This window comes from Grus americana, chromosome 1 (genome assembly GCF_028858705.1).
Source record: "Grus americana isolate bGruAme1 chromosome 1, bGruAme1.mat, whole genome shotgun sequence".
NCBI classification, from domain to species: Eukaryota; Metazoa; Chordata; class Aves; order Gruiformes; family Gruidae; genus Grus; species Grus americana.
Genome location: NC_072852.1, coordinates 74,418,490 through 74,442,038, shown reverse-complemented (window position 1 = coordinate 74,442,038; position 23,549 = coordinate 74,418,490). Strand labels below are relative to the sequence as shown.

The 23,549-nt window shown below is 38.8% G+C and overlaps 1 protein-coding gene across 19 annotated transcripts in view; it reads right to left on the bottom strand.

Annotated features, from left to right (window-relative positions):
* The window catches only part of SOX5 (SRY-box transcription factor 5), a 655,394-nt gene that overhangs the window by 241,201 nt on the left and 390,644 nt on the right, over positions 1-23,549 (bottom strand). For 17 of the 19 annotated variants that reach the window (XM_054804269.1, XM_054804526.1, XM_054804608.1 and 14 more), the window contains one exon: positions 17,393-17,624. In XM_054804269.1, the coding sequence (XP_054660244.1) occupies positions 17,393-17,623 (231 nt within the window). In that variant the 5' untranslated portion in view covers position 17,624. The remainder of the gene's footprint in view (positions 1-17,392; positions 17,625-23,549) is intronic. The other 2 variants (XM_054805047.1, XM_054805105.1) reach the window with 1 other exon arrangement.

Genomic DNA, 23,549 nt, shown 5'->3' with positions numbered 1-23,549 from the left:
AAACAGAGTAAAAAGAATTGCTGACTGATATCAAGGTCAATTTCTACTAAGTGTCTTCTAATAAAGTGAGAAGATTGACTTGATAACTCCTTTTAATAGAGGATTTATTAAATCCATAAAATACAGAAAAGCACAACCCTCATTATATCAGTTACCTTATTTCAGCTTGTGCAAACAGTGGATTCCTTAAAGATCATAAAAGGAAATGGATTTTGATTTTTAAATCTGTTGACACTTTATCTTGTACATATGAAAATAATTATGTTCAGAGGACTGAGTACTTTTAGAACGTGACTCAGATAATTGATATCATGAGGTCTGATGTTTATTTTTTCCCCATTGACTTCCAGATCAAATGTCTTAAATTTAAAATATTTCCTCCCTGCCAACCCCTTGCCTTAGAAACTCGCTCTAGGACCTCAGACTCCATGTTTCTTCTTCGTATACGAAAAGATCCTGTGGTCAGACTTCACCAGCAATTCTTTTGATATGCAAGAGGCACTATAATCCATTTTGCTATTCCACAGCTATGCAGTCAGAGGTCTGCAAAGCTGAGCAGCCCCAAAACCTGTCTTCTGCCAGTGAACTAAGCAACACACAGTGGCACACAAAGCCTTCCTTCCATTACAAAACTTAACTACAGCTAACTAGACAGACTAGTATCAGAGATAATTTACCTGCAAGTTAATTGAACAAACTACTCAGCACCATTTATGAAACCATGACTGAGCCACTCTGAGTCTGTTTTCACTTGGAATTAGAGTTTTTCAGTAGCATCTCAGATGCACCTGCTGCAGACATCACTGTCATTAATGGAAAATCATCTGTTTTTAAGCAGGAGACATAGCTGTTAAAATGTAAATGTTTCCACTACTACTAGTTTCCAGGAACCAAAATAAAGTAACAAATTTTTTGAAAAATATGGTGGAGACAAGAACTCCACATACTGAAAGACACGTTTGAGAAAAAGGGGGTGTGATATCAGTCTTCAAATACAAAAACATTTGCTGAGAACAACTACTACACTCCTCTTGCTGCAGTGCCTAGGACAAGAATTAATGAGCTAAAACTGAAGCAGAAAATATTTGAGCTACACGTTAGGAATAACTTTCTAATGGTAAAGACAGCAATACCCTGGGACAGACAGACTGGTCTCTAAGTCTCCTGCACTGAGTAACTTTAGGAAGTTAGACTAGTATCGGATAGAAATGACATTGGTACAGCTGATCCCCGGATTGAAGCTGGGACTGGGACTCTCGCAAGCCCTCTCAGCCCTACAATTCCATGAAGTGCAGGGCTCACAAACATTGAGAAATAGATGGGCTCGTTCAATAGGGGCTCTATAGATCTGTAAGTGACTTACGCACTAAGCTGGATCAGGGTTTTTTGGTTGTGTTTTTTGCTTTGGATTTTTAATTTTTTTTTTTTTCCCCCAAATAAATCAATAGGCTTGGGCCATTTTCCAAAGATGTGATTTGGTAAGTTTCAAGCCAAACCTTTCAAGCTTTACTCATGAGATAAGTGCTAAACAATGAGCCAGATTCATCAAAGCTTTATAGACTTACTTAAAAGAAAAAGAAACTGATTCAGCCAACTCATTTCAAGCCAAATCAGGCAGTTGAAAATCTATTCCTGAGATTTGGAAAATCTGTCTTTTTTTAAAATATTTTAAAAATATGTTTCAAGAGTCCCTCTTTTGCAGGGGCCTCAGGCAACTCTGTCAAGAATCTGTTTTTTTTCCCAGTCTGATTAGGAGCAGTATATTTCTCATGTCTATAGGAGATAGTTAAAGTATGTGTGTTTGTATATATATATATATATATACACACCTACATATTTTTACATATATACTTACATATATAAATAACATAAGGATTCAAGAATTTTCTATCAAAGGTTTGGTAATTAAAGCAGTGGGTTTGCTTTTCAAAAAGATTAATAATGAATTTGCTTTTTTACTAAAAGAAAAAAAAAATCAATGGTACCACTGGACTCCAATGTACTCTATTAATGCACAAAGCTAAAAACCTGCTCTCAGGCAGGTTTATGAGCCCTAGCACATAAAATCCACACTACTTCTTAGTACTGAGTACTTACTAGGGGGAGGTTAATTCCCATGTTTCTTCAGCTCTTGGTATCTCTACCAAGAAGGATAACACCTGGGCCAAACGAGCCAGTTTTTGTGTACACCCTACAAAAATTCTACTGGAATCACCAAAGCATTTCAAACAAGGCATCAAATAATTATTACTAGGAGAGAGGAGGACATAGGCCTGGTGTTACCTAACCAGGACGGGCCACGGCATCGACTGTGAACGAGGGGAAGCACAGAGTGCCTGGCCCTGCACAGTAATGCAGTTTCTAGCATCCCACATCTGACTGTTGGACCGGAGAAAACCTGGGCTGAAAATGCTGTGCTGGGAATGTATCAATTTCTATGCAGAAGCAGAGAAGGAGGCCTCCATACTCCTCTTCCCATCCATCTTGTAAATTCACTAGTAAATTCAATTTCAGCTGCTGAAAGTTGTTGGCACTATAGTGATGGGCACAGACTCAGCCCTGCAGACCATTAGGTGGCCGCTCCTCTAGCCCACTATCAAGCATTTACTGTAAAGGTATATGTCAAAGCAATGAGAAAAACGTTCAAAACCTTGCCATGCTTTCTTTTCCTGTTTTGTTCTTTTCAAGGAAACTACCTCTTCCAAGAACATGGAAAGACCATGTGACTTTGAACTGGAAAACCTGAAAGATCAGTGAGCCTACCTGCTAATGAGCAACTTGCTATTGAAATGAGCTCATTAGCTTTCATTTTTGCTGGCTGCTGATCGATTCATGAGACACTTACGTGGCCTCTGTAAGCTGTACATAAATTATCAAATGCATTGATTTCTAAAAATAATAAATCAGGAAGTCAGTCCTTTCCATATCTCTAGTGTAAGTGCTTAGCCTAATGGCCTTCAAAATTCATCCAAAGAAAACAATGATAACATCAGTGTTCACAGATACATTGCATCTCAAATGGCAAATATTCTACTGCAAAAATAAGCTTTGCTGGCATCTCAGAGAAGCAAATAAAAGCTTGCCTCTGAAAATGTTACATACAAAATGTACAATACAAAATGCACAGAATTTTGCATGAATCTGTGTAGGTGGCAGCTCAAGAAATTCACAGTAAGGAACAATTGTCTACAGCAAGGAAAAATCCAAACTAGATGATCTTAAAGTCCTTTTCCACCTCAGATAATTAATTTTCCATAACCTTCTTCATGTGACTGAAGTAGTGAAAGTCCTATGGCATCCCAGAATCGGTGCTGTGTTTTTGACATAAAAGCATTTTCTCTTGTCAACTGATAACCTCAACAATGTAGGAACAGAACTTGCTAAAGACTAAAAGTTTCAGCAAAAGAAGAGGTAGGGAAGGACTCCTTCACCCAAACGTGCAGCCATAAAGTTACCGTTTTCAGCACATATGGCTGTCTCCAATGCTAGGCTGGCCAACCTGACTTCACCTGGTCTCCCAACTGTTTATAAAAAATTATAGCAAAAAAATTAGTCCTTTGGACATGTATGCTTGCAAATTTCAAAGCACTTCACAGCACTGATTTGCAATAATTTGCCTAAGGTTATGTGGGCCTTGATCCAAAGCCTATTAAAGACAAAGCAGTCTTTATATTGACTTCAAAGAGCTTTGGACTGGACCCACAATGAATCGCTGCATAGTAAACAGAAAAATCAGGAACAGAAAACCTGGTCGAAGGAAGAGATGTCATTCTCTCCCTCTACACCTCAGTTTACTGAAAAAGATGGGAACGCGAGATCTATTTTTCCCATTCTTCTGCCAGCCCAATGAAAGGGCTATGGTCCTTTTCCCGCTTAGCTGTATTTCTAGGATCATTATTTAATTCTAAAAATCCTCTGATACAGTCTAGCACAAGAACCCAACTACATTTCAGTGGTATCTTCATCACCTCGACCCTCAGCAATACCAGCATGACAGCAGCTCACTGGAGTGAGCTATGTCAACGTATGCCAGCTGAGGGACGGCAGGCTTGCTCCTAAGTAACAGTAAGCTTAGGACTAAATGCAATAACAATAAGGAGTTAAAATGTGCAGACCAGAGAACACTGCTTAATCCCAGTTTACTGAAAGGACATGTCATTTTTAGAAAGTTGTCCAAACAACTGTCTTAATATTCTACACCAAAGTGGCTATTAATCAAACAACAAAGGCCCAATTAACACATAGCTGTTGTCACCTTGATGTTAAAAGCCTCTCCCTTCCCCCTTCTTTCTTTCTTTTTTGTCTTTAATGTTACAACCTAACCCAAAAATGCCTCAGGGCCCTACAGGAGAAAAAAAAAAGACAAGATAGAGAGAGGGAGGGGGAGAGGGAAAGAAAGTGGGGAGGGGAGAAAGAGGGAGAGAGAGAGAGTCTTAAATACCATCTCTCCTCTAGGCAGCAATTTCCACAGATGAAGAGGTCACCACTGTTTAACAGTGTGCTGCCACGTTAATTTAGTATGACAAGATAAAGCAGTAATCTCTGCTCGAAGAGGCTGTAAACCGCCTGCTATCCAGGGACATGCTCGAGTCGATTTGCACTGTATATCACTTTATACAATTGCCGTGACAAAGCCCCCTGAGTTCCCTCATGTAAATCTCTCTCTCTCCGTCTCAACTTCCCTGCCAGTCAGACAGCATCGGATCTGCGGTAAGCTATGCAAACTTCATGTCTTACGCATGCCAATGGACCCCAAAGCCCCCCCTCCCCAAGAGAAGATGTTTAGGACTTTGATAATCCATTGATCCCACTTCCATATCGGCTTGTATTTTTCAATCTGTCGTGTTAAGTTGTCAGAGAGGGCGATTAAACCGATGTTTCATGTTCCGAGATTTGCGTTCCTGGGAATGATAGTTTTCAAAGCCTTTCTTGCTAGGTTCTGCTTAAAGATTATCCCTAAGAAAGCTGATGTGAATATTATTACTGGCATAAACCTGGTAATAAAACCATAAAGTGTTTTAGGTAAAGACATTTTAGAGATATTCAGGGTTATAAACATAAGAGTTTAAAGCTGGATAGAATTTGGAGTGCTTAAAAAAAAAAAAAAGCAAAGGAAAAAAAAAGCGCCCTGTCAGGCTGTGGAGTTTTCTCAGCATGAAGCAAAACAACATATGTAAAAGGGAAAAGGGAACTCACATGTCTATGTAAAATAAATATAATTACAGAATCACAGAAGAGGGCAGAGGAGAACACTGACCTGTATAGTTAGACAGGAACGAAAAGAAGACAGAGCACGTGTAGCAGTGGTCATGATACTGCCTCAAATAAAATGCACTGACAGCTATTTCGAGCAAACAACGAAGCAAGCTGCCTATGTCTCCAGCAACTTGCACAGCTGAAAACACGGCCTTCTTGTTGGGGAAATAGGGTGATTTTTTTGCAATATGTTGCAACTCTCATATGCCATACTGCATCTCTAGAACATGCAAGTTTTAAATTATGTCTCCTCTCTATTTCACATTTAATTTGTGTCGTTTTCCTATGGCCTGCAGGCATGATACAAGTCACAGCACACAATATACCAAATACGGTGCCAAAATGTGAAACTGCACACATGTATATATACCCACTTTCTGGATTAAACATAGATGAGGACATAAATAGAATTAAAACAAGCACAGCAGACAGGTTTCTACAGAATAAGACAGGAACTTGACTACAGTTTCTTAACTAAAATATTGCTAGGTCTATCTACTAAGCCTATGCGTGGCATTTGGACTTGCCAGTACTGCTATAAAAATGACCGAGCAAGGCTAAATCAAATCTTTCAGATACAACAGGTTACATGTACTGTGTTTTCTTTAATGAATTAAACTTAATGATAAAATTTGATATTCATTGCAGCTGACAGTAAGAATGGTGAATGCTTCATTAACCACCTAAGTTTCTAATAGTAACTGAGATGTAATGCCCTAGACTTAAAATGGGGAAAACCACTGGAATCAATGCCATTTTTCAATATCGAGAGAATCTTCTCAAAACAGCCTTTTAAAGGCATGTCGGATTGCTTCTGTTCTCTGATTTATGTTGCTAACCAACACATTTCAAACTGTACACGTGACTGTAAAATTTATTACTTGAACTTAACATTGCTGGCTGGATATACAACAAAAGGTTTGCTTTTAGGGAATATCCGATTCTTAAAATCCAAGTAAATACCATCATTGCTGGTTAAAAAAGTCGTCTGCTAGAACATTCACACACACCAAAAAAAAAAAAAAAAAAAAAAAAAAAGAGCTTGAACGTGGTTACTTCTACAAAAATATGAGAGAATATTTATATAGGAATGTGTGTTATTTCTTTAACTCCACCATATACTGTGAATGGGATTACTCTCACCTAATTTTAGCCCCAAATTAGACATCTAGTCTAAACTAGTCATCAAGGCTCCCTCTATAGTCAATAGACAAGCACTTTCAGAGGGTAATTCATCTTTCTTGTCTTAGATGCTTATTTTAAGATTGGACAGGTTGTTCTAGGAGGGTGGTTATCTTTTTCAATAAACTGCGAAGAAAGCCCAAACACCTAACTTTTATATGACTACATTTTGGCGAATTGAACCCCAATCTCACTGAATGGCATTCAAGGATCTCCATAAGTTTGGAAACACTAACAGACCATCATGGATGAAGGACGAGCATGCATTCTTTGCAGAATTGAATCTCTTTATTTTCAATTCTGCTTGTTGATATATAAAATCCTGAAAACTGTTTTCCAATAGAATTTATCAAATTGGTTTAAAGAATTTAAACAAGTCTTATTGTGAATGATCAATCTGGTCTCCCTCACACGCTATGTGCATTACTGCCTGTGTCAAGACAATACCAAATTAAGAATAACTGGGGAAAAAAGGTATTTGCAGATTTTTATATTTATAAAAAGTAAAGAATATATCATGGGCTCACACTAACATCAGCCAGATGCAGGACACAAACTCAAGTGAGTTGAGTGTTTTGAGCTCCGAGATGCAGAATGCTTTACATTCCCAACAGACATAAGCACTATAGAGCAAATATTTATTTACAAAAAAGCAAATTCTCTGGCCAGGCAATTACCTCTCACTCAAGGTTTTTTTTGTGGAAGTTATCTAACTATAGATTTCTAAACTATAGGGATCAACAGCTGAGCTTATCACCCTAAGCTCCAGTTGTAACCTACGAAGAAAAATAGGCACTTCTAGGGTGTGATTTCTCTGACCTACTTAGAAGCTATGTTAGGACAAAATGAATCACGCTCTGCTATTCCTTATTTACTTCCATTAACCATAAAATTAAACTTAAAGTTACTAGCTTACCTCTGGACATACACTCTGTAAACATTTAGTCTGACAAGTCCTCACCCTTGAATCCTCACCCCAAAAGGGACGTTGTGATTGACATGGCATTGCATTATGTGCTAGTGACCATGTTTATGCTAACTTCCCTCCTGTATAAGAGAAAGCCAAAATGTTGTCTTACTGTTCCAACAGACCTATAACCAACAGAAACAGAAATTTACTATTCAGACTGCTGTCATACACCATAAAAACCCCCATAGATTTAACTGAAAATTATACAAGAAACTAACTTTCTCCTACAGAGTCCTAAATCCACTAAGCTCTGCATTTCTATATGGCTGTTTTCGGGAGACCCACAGATCCTAGGCACCTAGATGCAAACCTCAGTGAATGCTATTGTCTTTGAACACGGATGGATCCAAACACGAGCAACTCTCCTGATTTCAACCGCAGCAGTTTAAAATGAAAGGAATGAGACAGAGGGAAGTTTCACTTGCAGTTTCAGAGATGAAACACACACTTTAAATTCAATTTGAAAATCAACATAGAGGAGGGTTTGAAGCACAGATATTTTGTGATATTTCTGGCTAGCAATATTAATAAGCAATGCAAGCTTCCGCTTCTGACACGACTTATTGTATAGATACACATACAATCTACCACAGTAATTTAGACTTGAGATGTCAGAAGGATTTTACCTTTTGCTATAATATTTCTTATTTTGTGTCATCAAACTCCAATCCTACAAAAAGCTATGTGCCGAAGGAGTTATAGTCAATGACTTCTCCTTCCCTCCCTCTTGCTACCATCAGCATTAGGTTCCAATCAACCAGATTATTTTGCAGGAACAGGGTCATAAGCTAAGCATTCTGGGGCAGGAATGTTTCTTTTTTTCTGTCTCTATAAAAATAAATCATGCTCTGGGTACAATATAAATAAAGATAATAACAGTCTGATGTTAGATTTTATTGGTCTATGTTTCGGACAACCTATGTAATTTGCCTGTTGCCTGTACAAACTACAAAAAGTGAATCTTTACAGTCCTTTTTTTCCTTGGGGTGGATTCAGTTTTAAAAGCATAAAAAAAAGGATGCAGAAGCAGACTACTTCCATGCATAATGACAGTCTTGTTTACACTGCTCTAGCAAAAATTATCTTTAGTTAAACTGGGCACAAACTCCACTCAGGTATGTCCACTGGTTCACCTAGTGATGCTAAATTCACAGGATTCATTGAGCCTACTTCTCCTTTGCAAAGAGCAAAAATGCCTTATCTGGTGACACAACTGCATCTAAACTGGAAAAAAGAACAAAGAACTGAACAGTATTAAAGAGAATTTGGAAATGAGGCTGGCCAAACTATTCAGGCAAGCTTGCTACCCCAGACATAAAAGACTCTCTTAAGAAAGTTTGTTTCCTCCGTTTAATTGTCTGGAATCACTTTGGAACATTGGTTGGTTCAGAAGCATTGCAGCATGTTAATTTTCTCCCTTAGGGAGGTTTCTGCACATGCCTTAGGAGTTAACCTACCTATGTTACATGTCCATACTTAAGCAAACGCATATTGAAATCTGTACTCTGTTTTACCACGGGTCCTTCTCCAGCCATGAATCTCCAGAGCAAATTAATAAACCCCTTTATTACAGTGGAGAAGGTGGTGATATTTCACTGATATACTCAAGACAAGAGGAAGTAGTTAGCTCCATGAAAGAAAAAACAAACATGACTGGATGACATGACACTTTAAACGCTAGCAACTGCCTGAAGCCACATTTTCATTACCACTCCAACCATCATTACTTTTGGTGAATCTGCAAAAGCATTAGTTGCAGCAAGAGAAATTAGAGAAAGCAAGCTGGCCTTGGCACAGCCTGATCCAACTTAGATTTCTATAACCTGAGAAAATGTACTTAAAGAGACAAGGCAAAAAATATGACAGAGCATTTCACTCAACCATTAAAAGGACAGAAAAGAAAGAAACGCTTCAAATTGTCGCGGCAATGGGTAACATCCTAACTACAGACACAAATATTTGACAGTGAGAGAAAAGACCGTAAAACATGACTGTGAGTATTGAGTGTAGCAGAAGGTTCTGGCACTTCTAGGAGCCAGAGCTGATAATCACAGAGATTCCTTGCAACCCTGAAATTCAAGAAACCATGACCAATACTTCACAATGCCTTTCAATTTTGGTCTATCTCTACTGAAAGTAGAGCTGCATATCAAAAACCCACCACCCTCTAGTTTATTGACATTCTGTTGAAGCAAATAGCACAATACTTTCTTTTACTGTGCAATGTCTTCATATGAGCTATTTACTAAAAGGCTTTGGAATGGACTAAATAATAAAAATGACTAAGTTAAATATGACTACAAGCAGAGGAAGAAAATGGGCAAGGCAGAAAAAGGTTTTCAGAGGACAACCGCAAGCAGACAGAAAGTGATAGAGTAATATTGTTCTTATAAAGCTGGAAATAGAGAAAAAGGCTTTCTCACCTGCGGTGGAAAAAAAAAAGAGAAAACCACACCAGCTACTCCAAAGAAGTAAGGTGGATATGAAACGCCTATAGAGCAGAAAGCACACAGGGAAATTGTACTGGAAATTCTAAAATGAATGGGCAACTACTGAACAAAAAATGAGTCCAGGCAGTGTACAAAAGTAGAAGTTTGCGCTACATAGGTGGTAAGATATAATCAATGTAGATTCCCACATGCCTTGCCTTAAGGCATGTGTCAGATAAGAGTATGAAAGTCTGGTATGTTGCTCTCTATTCTGATAGTAGTTACACTGCCAGCCCAAGGCCACAAACTTGTTGAGAGTGTGGAAGCTTGGCCAAAGGAGATAACCTCCTTGTTTGAAAGGAAAAGCATGAAAACTTAACTATACTTCTGTTGCCTTCTCTTTCCAGAACCATGGAAAACTGGATGTTTAATTGGTAACAGAGTTTCCACCTCACTACAATACCGTAAAGATTCATGGTAAATAAATTTGGGCAGAGTGCCACAGGTGATGGACCTGGACTGGAGAAACTATACAAAGTCCACAGCTACTGTCTGAGTTCCAGAAAGATGGAAATACCATAGATCCTAGCTATGTTATGTCACACCTAGGGATTGACTGCTGAAAGCAAAAGCTGTATCAAGAAGTAATGCAGTCTTTTTACATTGTTGTTATAAACTAATCTTGCAGTCCAGCTGGGGCTTTCTCCATAACCTTGTCTTCATCTTCATGAGTGCTTCTCAACTTGGTAGCTTCAAAATTTTGTTACAAATCTGTATTATCTCCTACCTCCCTCTGGAAGATGTCACTGTCTTCTGGGTACTGGCTGCGGTGTACTGCTGCCAGCATGCTGCTGCACTTCCAAGCCATGAAAGCTGCACAGACCACTAGGCTGACCTGGCAGAGCTGACACCAATGCACCATTTCCAGTAAGAATGTACAATCCTCCATGAAATTACCTAGCAGATCTCAGTAAACGTGTGTAACCTCAAACTGAGCTACTTACTAAAGGCAGTCTGGATTGAGATATTAATTTGGAATGAAACCACTGTGCCCACAGTGGAAATCCTAGGGAAGATTACTTAGAAAGAAGACCAAGTTTTTTTCTTTTAAGGCTTACATATTTTTTTCTCTTTTCATCGTAAGAGAGACCATCTGGTTCAAATATTCCTACTGACTGTGGGTTTTATGGTTTTACCTATCTTTTTGCCTGTGAAATTTTTCAGCTATTCACTTCAATTAGTTTTTACTAGTATTTATGCAAGAAGCTTAAATGAACATATTTTCCAGTATGAAGTCAATGAATTGATTCCTAGGCATATAATCACTTGCAAACAATGGATACATACAGTTCCCAGCACTTCTATAAAACAAAGGTGTTTACTTTTCTGTTGATTATTTTCTGCTTAACTGCATTCAAATGAATCCATTAAAAACGTGACTGCTTCACAGTAAGATGATCTTCAGCAAAAACAAACAACTGCTGTTTCCACTTTTCTTCATGGCCTTTAAAAACTACAGTCATCTGCACCCTGTATTTCAGGCAATTTATACGTGGTAAGCCTGGTCTTGACTTTTTAATTTATTGTTCTAAATGTAGTTCTAACCCTCCTGCTTGGGAAAAAAAAAAATGTTTTCCTACTTCATTACTTATTTATTGTCCCCTAACCAACCTTTGGACCTTGCAGAGTCTGATCCAAACACCAGCGGGTCATCTCAAACTTCAGCCTGTCTTTCTGCCCATCGACTTTGGCTGGAATGATACATCCACTCCCGTTCTCCATGGCCACAAGTAAGCAAAACTCACTGTATTCAGAGAGTGGTAGAACAAACCAAGGGAACTTCCATAAACTAGCATCCTGCTCCTGAATTGCACTGTGGCTTTGATCCCTGCCTCACCTAAAGAATGAAAACATTTTTTTGTTTTGTTTTGTTTACTTGCCCTATATAGGACCTGCACAACAAGTAGTTTGCAAGAAATTGCTAAATACTATAAGCATTACTTACATACATAGATGGGACAGGATTGGAGAGCTGGGAGAACACAGATCATGACAGGGAGGACAGGCAGGTTATAATAACTTAAACAGAAGCTATTTTGTCACGCAGATACAAGAGGCATCAAAGCTTTTTCTGGCTCAATCACAACTGGTCCCCAAGGACTGCAGAGAGTTTTCTAGGGTCTGGACTAAATGATGCAGTAGGCAACTTCTATAGCTGTTTGATGGGTCCTGGCTGATTCTTCTTTATTTTTTCCCTTTCCTAATAGCCCACAGAGTCATTCTCTGAAACGGTGCAAGTGTAAAGATTGAAAAGATCAAACTCTGATACAAGCCTGAAATTATATCAGTGGAAACTGCTTTCATGTGCTACTTTTGTGATGACATTTATAATGCAATGTTTGTAACAATGCAATTTCATCATCTTATAAATATCAATTTACCATTAAGAGAGGAAGGAAAGAACATCAAAAAAAGAGAAATGCAAACTTACCACCGTTTCTGCTTTGTTTTAATTGAACTAGTCTTGTTCAGATAAGCCTGTCTATCTCTTACAAAAACAACAGTTTATAGTTTAAACTGTGAAATTGTGTGTGTGTGTGTGTTGTAATTATGGTGCCTGCTAACAATTTCATACTGCCACACTGCACATATGGCTTCCAAGCTAGCTTTATCTGAATCTTTGTGAATCTATTCTCCGTGCTATTAAACTGAGCACATTCCACATCGTTCAAAAGTAATTACACTTTTGTCTAGAGTGTAGGAGACTGCTCTCCCCAAACAATGAAATTCTCATTATTAGAGCTGGCACAATAACGGCACTGGTGTTCACAACACTGCGCATTGTACCATCACAATAACTTATCCTAAGCTTGATGCACAAAGGTACACTGGAAATTAAAATTTCTCTAAAACCACTGTGGGTTTTTTTTAATAGGCATTCTTTAGCTCAGTATAATTAGAGTCCTATTTGACTTTTTAAAAAGCTATATGCATTCAGATTTCCATTCTCTTCGCAACTTCTGAATAGTAGCTAAGTGCTCTAGCCGCATGTTGTTCTGATCCAATACTATTCATATGCTGACGACCCCAGACCAACAGGTGAAGTGCAGGCCACGATGTATGTGTTAAGAGAATTTAAATCCAGCATTAAACAACCTTTTATTTTGGATAAGTGGAGGAAAAGCATGAAGCAATGTGTTGGTAAGCTCTTTGACAAGTAGTACTGCTATTCTTAATATGACCAAAATTTCTTAATATTATGCCCAAGTTTCAGAGGAATAACTTCATTCACCACACAAATGCAACATTTTTTAGTGTGAAGCAATAAAGCTATTTAACAGTGCACTGTAATATTTTCTATCAATTTAAAGCACTGCTAAAAATGTATTCTAAATCCCACTGAAAGTGCAGAACAAAGGTGGGATAGCAGTGCAGTCACGCAGTTTGGAACAACTGGACAGTGGCAAAATTACATTTTACCAGTTTGATCTTTTGGTCAGAACTTCCTCCCCCCCCCCCCCCTTTTTTTTTTAATCTCATTCAGCATTTGATTTATATTCTACTGTTAAGAAGAATGGTCGAATTTGACTACAGTATACCATGCCTGTGGTATACTCTAATCAGTGCTTTTAGCCTTGACATCTCTTATTTTCAGAAATTAGCACACAGAGACCGCTGGTGAGATCAGTAGTCTTGAGGGGTGGCAAAAGTAACACGGTAAGGCAGACAAATAGAAACAAATAAAATAAACCTTTGTAACTTAGATGAGCCAACAACTACCTGTGCTACCCAAATACTGTAGCCTTAATAGGTTTCTTCAAAAGAGGTACTGACTGATACTGTAATCCTCAAGTGTTTCCCCACTAAGCTTATGGCCTGCTATGAACATCCTAAGGGGACTCTTAGATATATTCTGGGTCAAATGATTTGTCTTGTATTTTCTGCTGAGCCTTTGGTTTACATCTGACAAATTATTGTTTCTCTTCTGATCAGTGGAAAAGCTTTCCTACTTACAGTAAGTATCCTGTTTCTTCTATCAAGAGGAAGAGAGTTTGGTGTAGAGTTGCCCCTGCCTTTCACAGAACCACAGAATGGCTGAGGTTGGAAGGGACCTCTGGAGGTCATCTGGTCCAACCCTCTGCTCAAGCAGGGCCACCTAGAGTTAGTTGCCCAAGACTGTGCCCAGATGGCTTTTGAATATCTCCAAGGAGGGAGACTCCACAACCCCCCTGGGCAACCTGTGCCAGTGCTCAGTCACTCTCCCAGTAAAAAACGTTTCCTGATGTTCAGATGGAGCCTCCTGCGTCCCAGTTTGTGCTCATGGCACTAACCTTTCTCTGGCTGTAGTTCCAGCATCCTCAGAAATACCCTGTTCATTTTGATGGGAAGATGTGTTTTGCAGATTTTTGGCAATTTTGGTTAGGTTTGAAGATTTCTTTCTAGGGACTTTGCCCTCTTTTAATAAAAAAATTACCTGGCATTCTGAGCTGTGTCCCTAAGTTGGCAGTTGTTACAACTCGGTAAAGTGGAAGAGGGTAAATTTTCAAAAGTCGAAGTTGGGTAAACTGTTGAGTTATCGCTCTGGTGCAATCAGCCATTTACCTTAAGGATCCTAGGTTCTCCCAGCTGGCAGGACTTGTAAAAGGAAGCACAGCTGGATGTAACCTATGAAACAGAGGGTCAATTAGCAGCTAGAAAAGTGAGGCCAAGAAATTGATTCTCAAGGTTGAAATCGTTTTCCTAACCGTCCCTTCATGACCCAGTGCTGAGAGGCAGAATATGAGGAGGCAGGGATGGCCATAGTGAGAAGAGGAATTCAGCTACGCAGCCTACTGATGAGACAAAGCCGTGTAATTTCATACCTTTTCCAGATCCCTTGGTTGTGGCTTTCTTCTGCTGAGATTGTTCTCTCAGCCAAACGGGTGTTGTACACGTAGCTAACACAGACTGATCTCTCTGGCTCTATACCATGTCTATCTAAGAATCCCTTCGGAGAAGTCTTAGCCAATAATCACACACTAAGCAGTATGGTTTAGAGGGGTGCATCAGAGTGATGCACTACATGATTTCAGACTGGCTGTGTATCTGCTGCTGTCTTATTGGACACTGGTGAGAGATCTGTAAAGGTCTACCCTGCTAAGGACAGCATGTGGCTGCAAAACGAGAACTCCATAGTCACTTGCAGACTCAGTCAGTAGGTGCAGTGGTACAGCTGACAAGCTATTAAGAAGTGTGAAGCACACCGTTGGAGTTTTATCAATAAAACTGTATTGGACTGCACTGTGTGGTGGTGTGTGCACACGTGCACGCACCTGGATTTGCTTCCCAGAGACTATAAAATAGCACAGAATGTCAATTCAAACAGTATAAAAATGACCTCTGTAATGGTACCAAAGTGAATAACCTTTGGGAATGACTTTCGTAACTGCTAATCACCCAAACTGAAGTCATCTAAAAAGTTATCCAAGCACTAGGTTCAGTTACTTCCTTCTTACAACTACATACCACAACAGCAGAGGGGACTGATTACGTTTACTTTACTCATTTACACTGATCACTTCCTTCTTTCTGGAGACACATGGGCTACATCCTTTCTGACCTACCTGGATGATGATTTTTGCAAGACACTCCTCACTAAAAAAAAGTTATTACCAAAATGTCACATTCATACAAACTGGTAATTTTCTCAAACATGTATGAGGACAAAACCAGTCCCTACAACCCCCCAAACATGCTTCAGATAAGCCTACGGCATCTCACTTCTACAGAAAAACTGTCTAAAACATTCAGTAATTCAGTATCTTGTATTATAAAGAGACAGAATGCACTGTTTTGACATCATGTTAAATATAGCCTTCATAACAGGAAGTCACACTAGATGATCAGCTAAACTTCTTGGTCTTAAAAACTATAAATGAATAAAGAAGTTAGTTAAAATCAGTTAAAGAACAGTTAAGTATTTCAGTGAGCTGTAGTTAAAATACTCCTACTGGGCTCCTTAGAAGACAATGAGTTTTTGTTTCATTAGGTTCTGATTCTACACTGCTAGTGTCATCACAAGTTTATCTATTGACTTAGATGTTGTCAGGAACAACCCCTTATCTTCAATACATTTTCTTAAAATAGGCCAAAATACAGCAAAGCTCATACACCAGTTACATACCCTAACATCCCATTGGCTAGAACTGTATATTAATGAATTACATCTCCGTAAAACGTATGATAAAGGATAAGAAGTAAACAAGCTAGAAAAAGATAGTAACATGTCTGCTCATGAGTAATTTTTCCAATGATGTTCTTTCCTCATTTAAAGTTGCAATAACACAAAGTAAAATGAAATATTCCAAACCACTGTTTGAACTTAGACATTAGACCAAAAAGGAAGAAAAACGGATTGGTATCAGTGAGTTACTTTGTCTAGGAGAGCAGCTTCACTGAATTTCCAGTGACTTGGTCCTATGAGAAATAATAATCCCTAAGGCTTTTTACTTAGGGCTTGTTACATATGCGTAATGAGCTGTAAGGGCTTAAATACCACTATGGAGCTGTTGCAGACTTTTATGAGAATACACTATCACCTATTCTTCAACGCCTTTTTAAAAGCCTTCAAATATGCAGGTCTATTCATTATCTTCACTTAAAGTGAAATTGTCAGTGCCCTTGTCAAAGTGAGGGACTAACAGAAAAGTTGCAATCAATTTGTAAACAGGCAAGAGCTGAGTAAGTGTGTTCACAATAGACAGCTTTGTTGAGGTGCCGGAGTCCTGGGGTTTCAATGCCTTCCCCTGCACCTTTCAACCTTTATAAAAATGTATCACGGAATTCTGCGTGAAGGGCCCAAACATGTCACGTTACAATAGCGATACTACGATACTAGTGAGGAACATGGCACTGCTTTTTGTTCTTTCTGTTTGTCTGCTTTTAGATAAAGCCAGTTCTGGACTTCCAGTGGGCTGCTACGTGTAATGAATTAAGTGCATAGTGTCATTTGTAAAGTGCACAAAAAGGTGGGAATTCCCAAGTGAAAAAGCAATAGGCTGATTTAATTCCATAAGCACAGCAAATTTTCTTGTAGGTATCTGTGGCATGTGAAATACACATTAGACGTGAATTTTTCAACCCAGCAAAATCCAAAGTTGCTTTTCTTACCCTTTATACAGACTTCCGTGTCTTACTATTGCATAAACTTGGCATTGGGGTGATATTTCAGACACCATGCCAAACATGACTCTCACTTACAGTGTTCCAAAACCATTTACTGTTTGCTGAACACATACACTTCAAATTCACATCACTGTAGCTAAAAAATTTTAGCACCCTAAATGCCAGCAGGCAAAGGTGAGGAAAAGTGGAGTTTGCACTGCAAGTGATTTAGCATTTGTAGTGGAGGGTAAAGGCAGTCCAGCTAGGTCAGAGTTTTCACATTATTGTAGCGTGTTCTGTGCGTGTAACTGTGCATTGTACACTCCATAAAGTACAGATCTGGATGCCAAACTACTGTAGAGGCAGAATTCAAAGAATGGATGTAAGGACAATAGACCATTAGCAAACCTACCATTGTGTTGTGCTGAGAAGTGGGAGTCCTATGGCCACAGTTCTCTTGCGTCAGCAGAGAAACTGGCTGAAATTCCTCAGAGTGAGGCTTGTTGGGAAAACTCACATGCAAGGGAAGGTGAAAGGCTGGGAGCCCGTCACTCTCCTCTTCTCCCACTTTCTGTCTGCTTGTCACCATGGCTACCTCTCCATCTGCTTCCCCATACGGAGAGGCTGGTCGCTTGGAAGACATCCTGGAAGGAACAAAAGAGGAGAAAATAATGAAACCTCCAAATAAATCCTTAATGCCGTCATTGTGTGGTTAGGGGCCATTGTAACAGAAATGCCTTTTTTGTGCTGGCAGAGAGCAGGAAACCATCCAAATACCACTGCAAAGCATACACAATTGGGAACAATGGCCAAGCAGGTAGCAACAGAACAGTGGCTTGTTTGTTGTGAGAATAATACACTAATATAGCACTCTCTTGTATTCTGGCTTCTTAAACATGAAAATTCACCTAAGAAGACTGTATAATGAAATGCAATTCCTTTAAAAAAATACCCATCTGGTTTTGCATTTGCAAGAGACTGTAAGAAGATAGAACGTCTTCCAGTACAAGCTATTGTCAACTTAGCTTTTAAGGAATAATCACCCGCATGTATTTAACCATAACTGATAAAAATTAAAGTAAAATAAAATAAAATAACTTGCTAGCAAACAAAAATGTCTGTGATTATAAAACTTCACCCATGTGAGCAACACAGTCATGGTGCAAGAATCTTTTCAGGTTCGCAGATCTGGGATAGTTAAGCAATTAAACATTTGGACATTAATTATCTAAGCTTTCTGAGAAGACAAATTCAGGGTTGTACTAAAGGAAGGAAAATTTGCTATCAAGATACCCCATACTTCCTACCTATAGTCAGATCAGGAAAAAGCACGCGTAAATGTAATTTACATCTATATCTGTATAAAAAAGGATACACAAGGAAGATACATAGAGCACATGCTGTAAAAATCACACATAAATGTTGACTTAAAATTTCAGGCCGACATTCCGAATTTTTTGAGACTGTCCGATAATCCTGTTCTGATAGCACGTGTGTATCTTCCACTTTTCAAAAGACTGAAAGAATCCTTACGTCACTGAAAAATCCAGTTTTCATCCAAACCAGGCACTACTGAAAATCTTACAGAACAATCTGAACCCAGAACATTTCCAGCTTGGTCTTCCAAATAGAGGGGTCTAGTGAAGTATTAAAATGCAGACGACTTCTGGGATTAATTACAGCAACATTGTTCACGAAAATCAGGGTATGTGCATGGATGGCATAATGGGCCACTGTGCTAAGCATCTGTAATAAGGAGTGGAATGAGAAGTAAGAAATCCTATAGGCAGTCAAAAGAAGAAAAGAAAGATAAATATTTCATGGAAAATAGGAAGGTATGAGCAAGGAAACTGAAGACTATTGTATGTAAAAGTAGAAAAGACAGGCTAAAGTAATACTGCTCCTCCTCAAAAATCTAGTATTTATGATTCTAATTACCCCATTTTGATTTTCCACTTCACAGTTAAAGGACTGCATTTCAAAAGCCCAGCAGCCTCTTGAACCATGTGTGGGGCTGCTGTGAGGTGGAGCATGTCCATACGATTTGGCATATTGAGCACGAAATGGTTCTTAGCAGCAGTCAACTGGGTCTGAAAACAAACAGTGACTTTAAACAGCCCTTTGTTAGGACTTATTTTGTTTCTAATGATCTCATTTTGAGCTTTGCCTCCTAAGCCAAGCTAGATTATATTTTAAAAAAAACAAAACCAAAACAAAAAAAAAAAACCCAGTCACCTATTGCTTGTACATAGAGAAGCAATCTGTATTTTCTATTAATGTTTGACTTAGTCCAACAGACTAACACTTCATACATCCTACCTGAATTCTGTCTTCTAGGCTTTCCCACCTACGTGTCTGCAGTGAAGCATATGTATAAAGACAGAGATCACCAGACAGACTCTTACTGGCAGTTTTCTACTAGCCCACTGAATTCAGCATTTTACAGCTATGTTTGACGTGACAGATCCCAAGCTTTTCTTCTGCAGAAACCATGCAACTCCCTCCTGAAGTTAATGTGAATTATTCATATTCTGCATTGCACCGCACCAAGATACACATTTGCTATTGATTCCGAGTGTAACGTTTTGGTTACTCATTTCAGCACTGCCTTAATAAAAGCTTGGGTTTTTACAAAATCTCTGTTTCTGAAAATCAGCACTAAGCAGTTGTCTCAATTTTGGCAAACAAAAAGGCAGGGACACAAAAATCATTAGTCAATTATTCCACAGTAATGTTCTATACTTTAGGACATTTATATTCATCAATAAGAGCACTGAAAATATTGTAAACGGTCTACAAAACTCTCCACTACAATTCACTTTGACAATAAAATATAGAGAGAGGATGCCTTCATTTGTATTGTTGATTACTATTATAAACTCTATACCTAAGTTGTGTTAAAAACTCCTACTGCTGCTAACCCAGAATAACCCTGATTCTGTCACATTGCTTCACAAGGAGAGTTTGACTATCATGTTGAAGTAAAGCTCTTCTGCTAACTTTATTATCAGTGAATATATGGTTTCCTCTACTGTGTTCAGTTAGCGTGCTGCAGATCATCGTCGCCTTCTGCTTGTCACTGTTCCCAACAGGCATGATATCATTTTCTGCAGGGAATTTATGAAAACAGCCAAAGAAGGCAACAGAGGTGACCACCTCTATGCACTAGCAATAACAGAGATTATTATGGTTTTGATCTAAAGTGAAAGCCTATGGATTGGACTGTAGGCCAACCTACAGTGATACTAGAGAGGGAAGAAGCAGCTTTTTCCTTCCCTGTGCAGCTCTTACCCAGTTTAAATTACAAGCCATGTGCTCATGATAATGCTAGGAGGCTAAGAAATTGATAAAAACGCTAAGGTGGTGAAGTTATGGATCCAATCTGCATTAGTCTTCCAAGTGACTAGGACACTCAAAGAAACAGTTGCACAACCCTAGGTAAGGGTCACACAGCTCCATCAACAATTGCAATTTATTTTCAGGTAGCTCTGTCCATAGCCGACAGGAGTTAGGCATAACCTGGCCTTTCAGAAATCCCATCATCCCCTTTAACATCGAACAACAACCATCACAGTTTCACAGAAATTACTTCTCCTTATGAACATCTAGGAAATTTGCACACGAAAATGGAAGATTAAAATAAATAAATACATAAATCCATATCTACTTTTGGAAATGTCTTCCAAAAGGACAGTAACTATCAAAGCCTATCGCAGCAAAGGATCAAATCACTGATAGCTTCATGAGCATCAAACAACACGATACAAGATAAATTCATTCACAGGTGGTCTTTCATTATTTCTACAGCTTTATTGGCCTCTTTTCTGAATTTGAAATGCTCCCACACTGCGTATCTTCGAGTTCTCTTCTTTTCATACGTCTTCATTTTCCTACTGAGCTAATACTAGGTCTTAACAGATTCCATACCTGAGATGCAAGTGGAGTTCCCGTTATAAACAATAAGCAAAGGGAAACAGCTAAATTCTGAGTAATGATGTTATCTGAACCTGAGCTTTTTTAAACAGATCTAGGTCTAATGAAAGACTGGAATTATCCCATCTTAACAAAAGACTGCAAACATCGTGGATCTACCCTCAATGATAACACGACAGTTTACAACTTACATGACTTGAAGATCTTCAAACTAGTTTAAACTTGGAAGGGTTTTCAATTACACCCCTCTGAAAGGTGGTTTACAATGACAGGGGAGACACCAATTTCCTCAAACACCAACGTATGGATAGGATTTAAAAAACAAACAAACAAACAAACAACAAAAACCCAAGATATAACTCCCAGAAGAATAGCAATACAGTGGATCAGATTCTAAATCTCGAAGGGTGTCTGTGCAGATTAAATCTGCTGCAACTTAAGACTTGCAAGAAGAGCTGCATTTTGAACTGTCATTAATCATTTCTACTGAATATAAATAGCTAAATAGTAATTTTTTAGACAACCTAAATCTGCAAAGTTCAGACACAGTGGGACACAGGCAGTACTCAGCCCACTGTAGAGACACATCGGAGTTATGAAACATACCCCATACTTGATTTTTATCAGTGGTTAGGATGGAACTGAAGATTTAGTTCTGGTGATGAATTCAAATATGACCCTATTTCTTGTAAAGGGACTCTTTTCTGCTTTTGGAAAGGCTTCTTAGTATGCAGAAATTGCAGTAAAAACCATGCCTTTTGTTAAATTGTCATTAAATAAATGCTTTTCCTGGTAGCAAGAATGGTTTTTTCAGGGAAGTAAAATCTCACTCTTGTAACTCACTCTTATCCCACAAATATTTGATGTGATTCATCTTACAATAGCTTCTCCATGTATTTCTTTACTCCCCTTCAATTTACAACAGACTCTTTGTAGGCTTAAACTGATACCCTGTGTCTGTTGATTTCAGTGGTTTTGGACTGACTTCAGCATGGCTGGATTTTCCCACTGGAGAGAGTAAGAGCTACACTGCGTCCACACGAATTGTTTTCTCATGCCATCTACAAGCGTTGGTTCCACCCAAACAATTTCAGGCTACCAAATAACATTATTTTATTTTGGTTTGGTCCCCCCCCCCGCCCCTTGAGTTCAGTGCCTCACAAAAGCGATCTTTCCACAGCTCTATTTTTTATTATTATTATTTTTAACAGAACCTCATTTAAGTGTCCCCACTACATTTCCATTTGTTCATTGGTTTTGGTTCATTTCATACATGATTGTATACCCAAAATAAATCTGCAATGGCATCCAGTATTCAAGGAGATAGTGCCCTCTAGCACACAACCAGCATCCATCCCAATTTGATTGCTCATGCCATAAAATTTCATAAATTTTATGTCATAAAACTCTAATCTTGTTACATTAAGGAAAATACCTCAGAAACATTTCAGATACACACAAAAGCTTTTGGAGAAATGGCTTATCCATGTCTTCAAAAGTGACAAACACAGATGTGTCAGGAGAAAAAGATATGAGGCCATAAATCTTAACTTGTTGGGAGTTAATTAAGGGATTCATCAATCATTACACAGCTCACCCCATACACATGCAGGCAAAATCCCATCAGCTGCCACAACCTACAGCAATCTACAGGTTAAAAACTCCCAAAGTCCCTCTGTTCTGACTATTTATAAATGACTTTGTATAATCTAGCATTAAGACCTGTAATTATAAAACAGCATTAAAACAGGCCTGCATAGTTATGGATAATTATAGTTGGTACACTTTTTAAAGAAATAAAAAGCTTTTCCATTCAAACACAGGCTTTGCCTTTTTGACAGCTCCAAGTCCACAGGATGTAGAGAGATGATTTAAATTGTATGTCAAAATTTTGACTGTGCAAGACTTTCTTTTTTTCCCCTTATCAAGAGAGGCATTGTTGTTTTCTCACCATAACTAGGCGTGACAGCGCCTGACTGGAGTCACATAGCCAGTTTCTGAATCGGCATGAAAATGTTCACCTCTTGAGTTTCTCAGGCAGCTATAAACTAAGTCTTTCTCATGGGTAGAGTTTAAATCACTCGGCCCCGCGCATCAGAGACGGGCACGGAGCTGCATTCTGAAGAGATGCACGAGGACAAGACAAGCAGATCTGATCCTCCAGCAGCAGTGTGGAGGGTCATCCCAGCTACCAACGCCATCGGGAATGTGCTCACTAACACGGCCTGATTCCAAACCAAACGCTGCGCACTAAACTAGTCCCAGGAACTTCAACAGGATTCAGTCTGACTCTCTTCCCGATCCGCAGAGATATTTCCCTCTGAAGTACATGCTGGAAATCAGCAGACTCTGCTTTTCCATGGAAAATACTTACAATTACAGACAGCAGCAATCTTACATGGACGTGTATCTAATGCGTAAGCATACACACACACATAAGATGCACAATCACAAGTTTATCCAAAATGTCAGCAACACATCTGCCTCATCTCTGATCATGTTTAGTACTAAAAAACTGGTTCGTATTCCCAGGTTTATTGAAGATTATGATCTCTCTACAGACAGTCCAAGCAAAAGCTGCTAGTCAATACTAATGACTGTCTCCGTTTCATTTTGGCCCCAAATTAATTCATTAT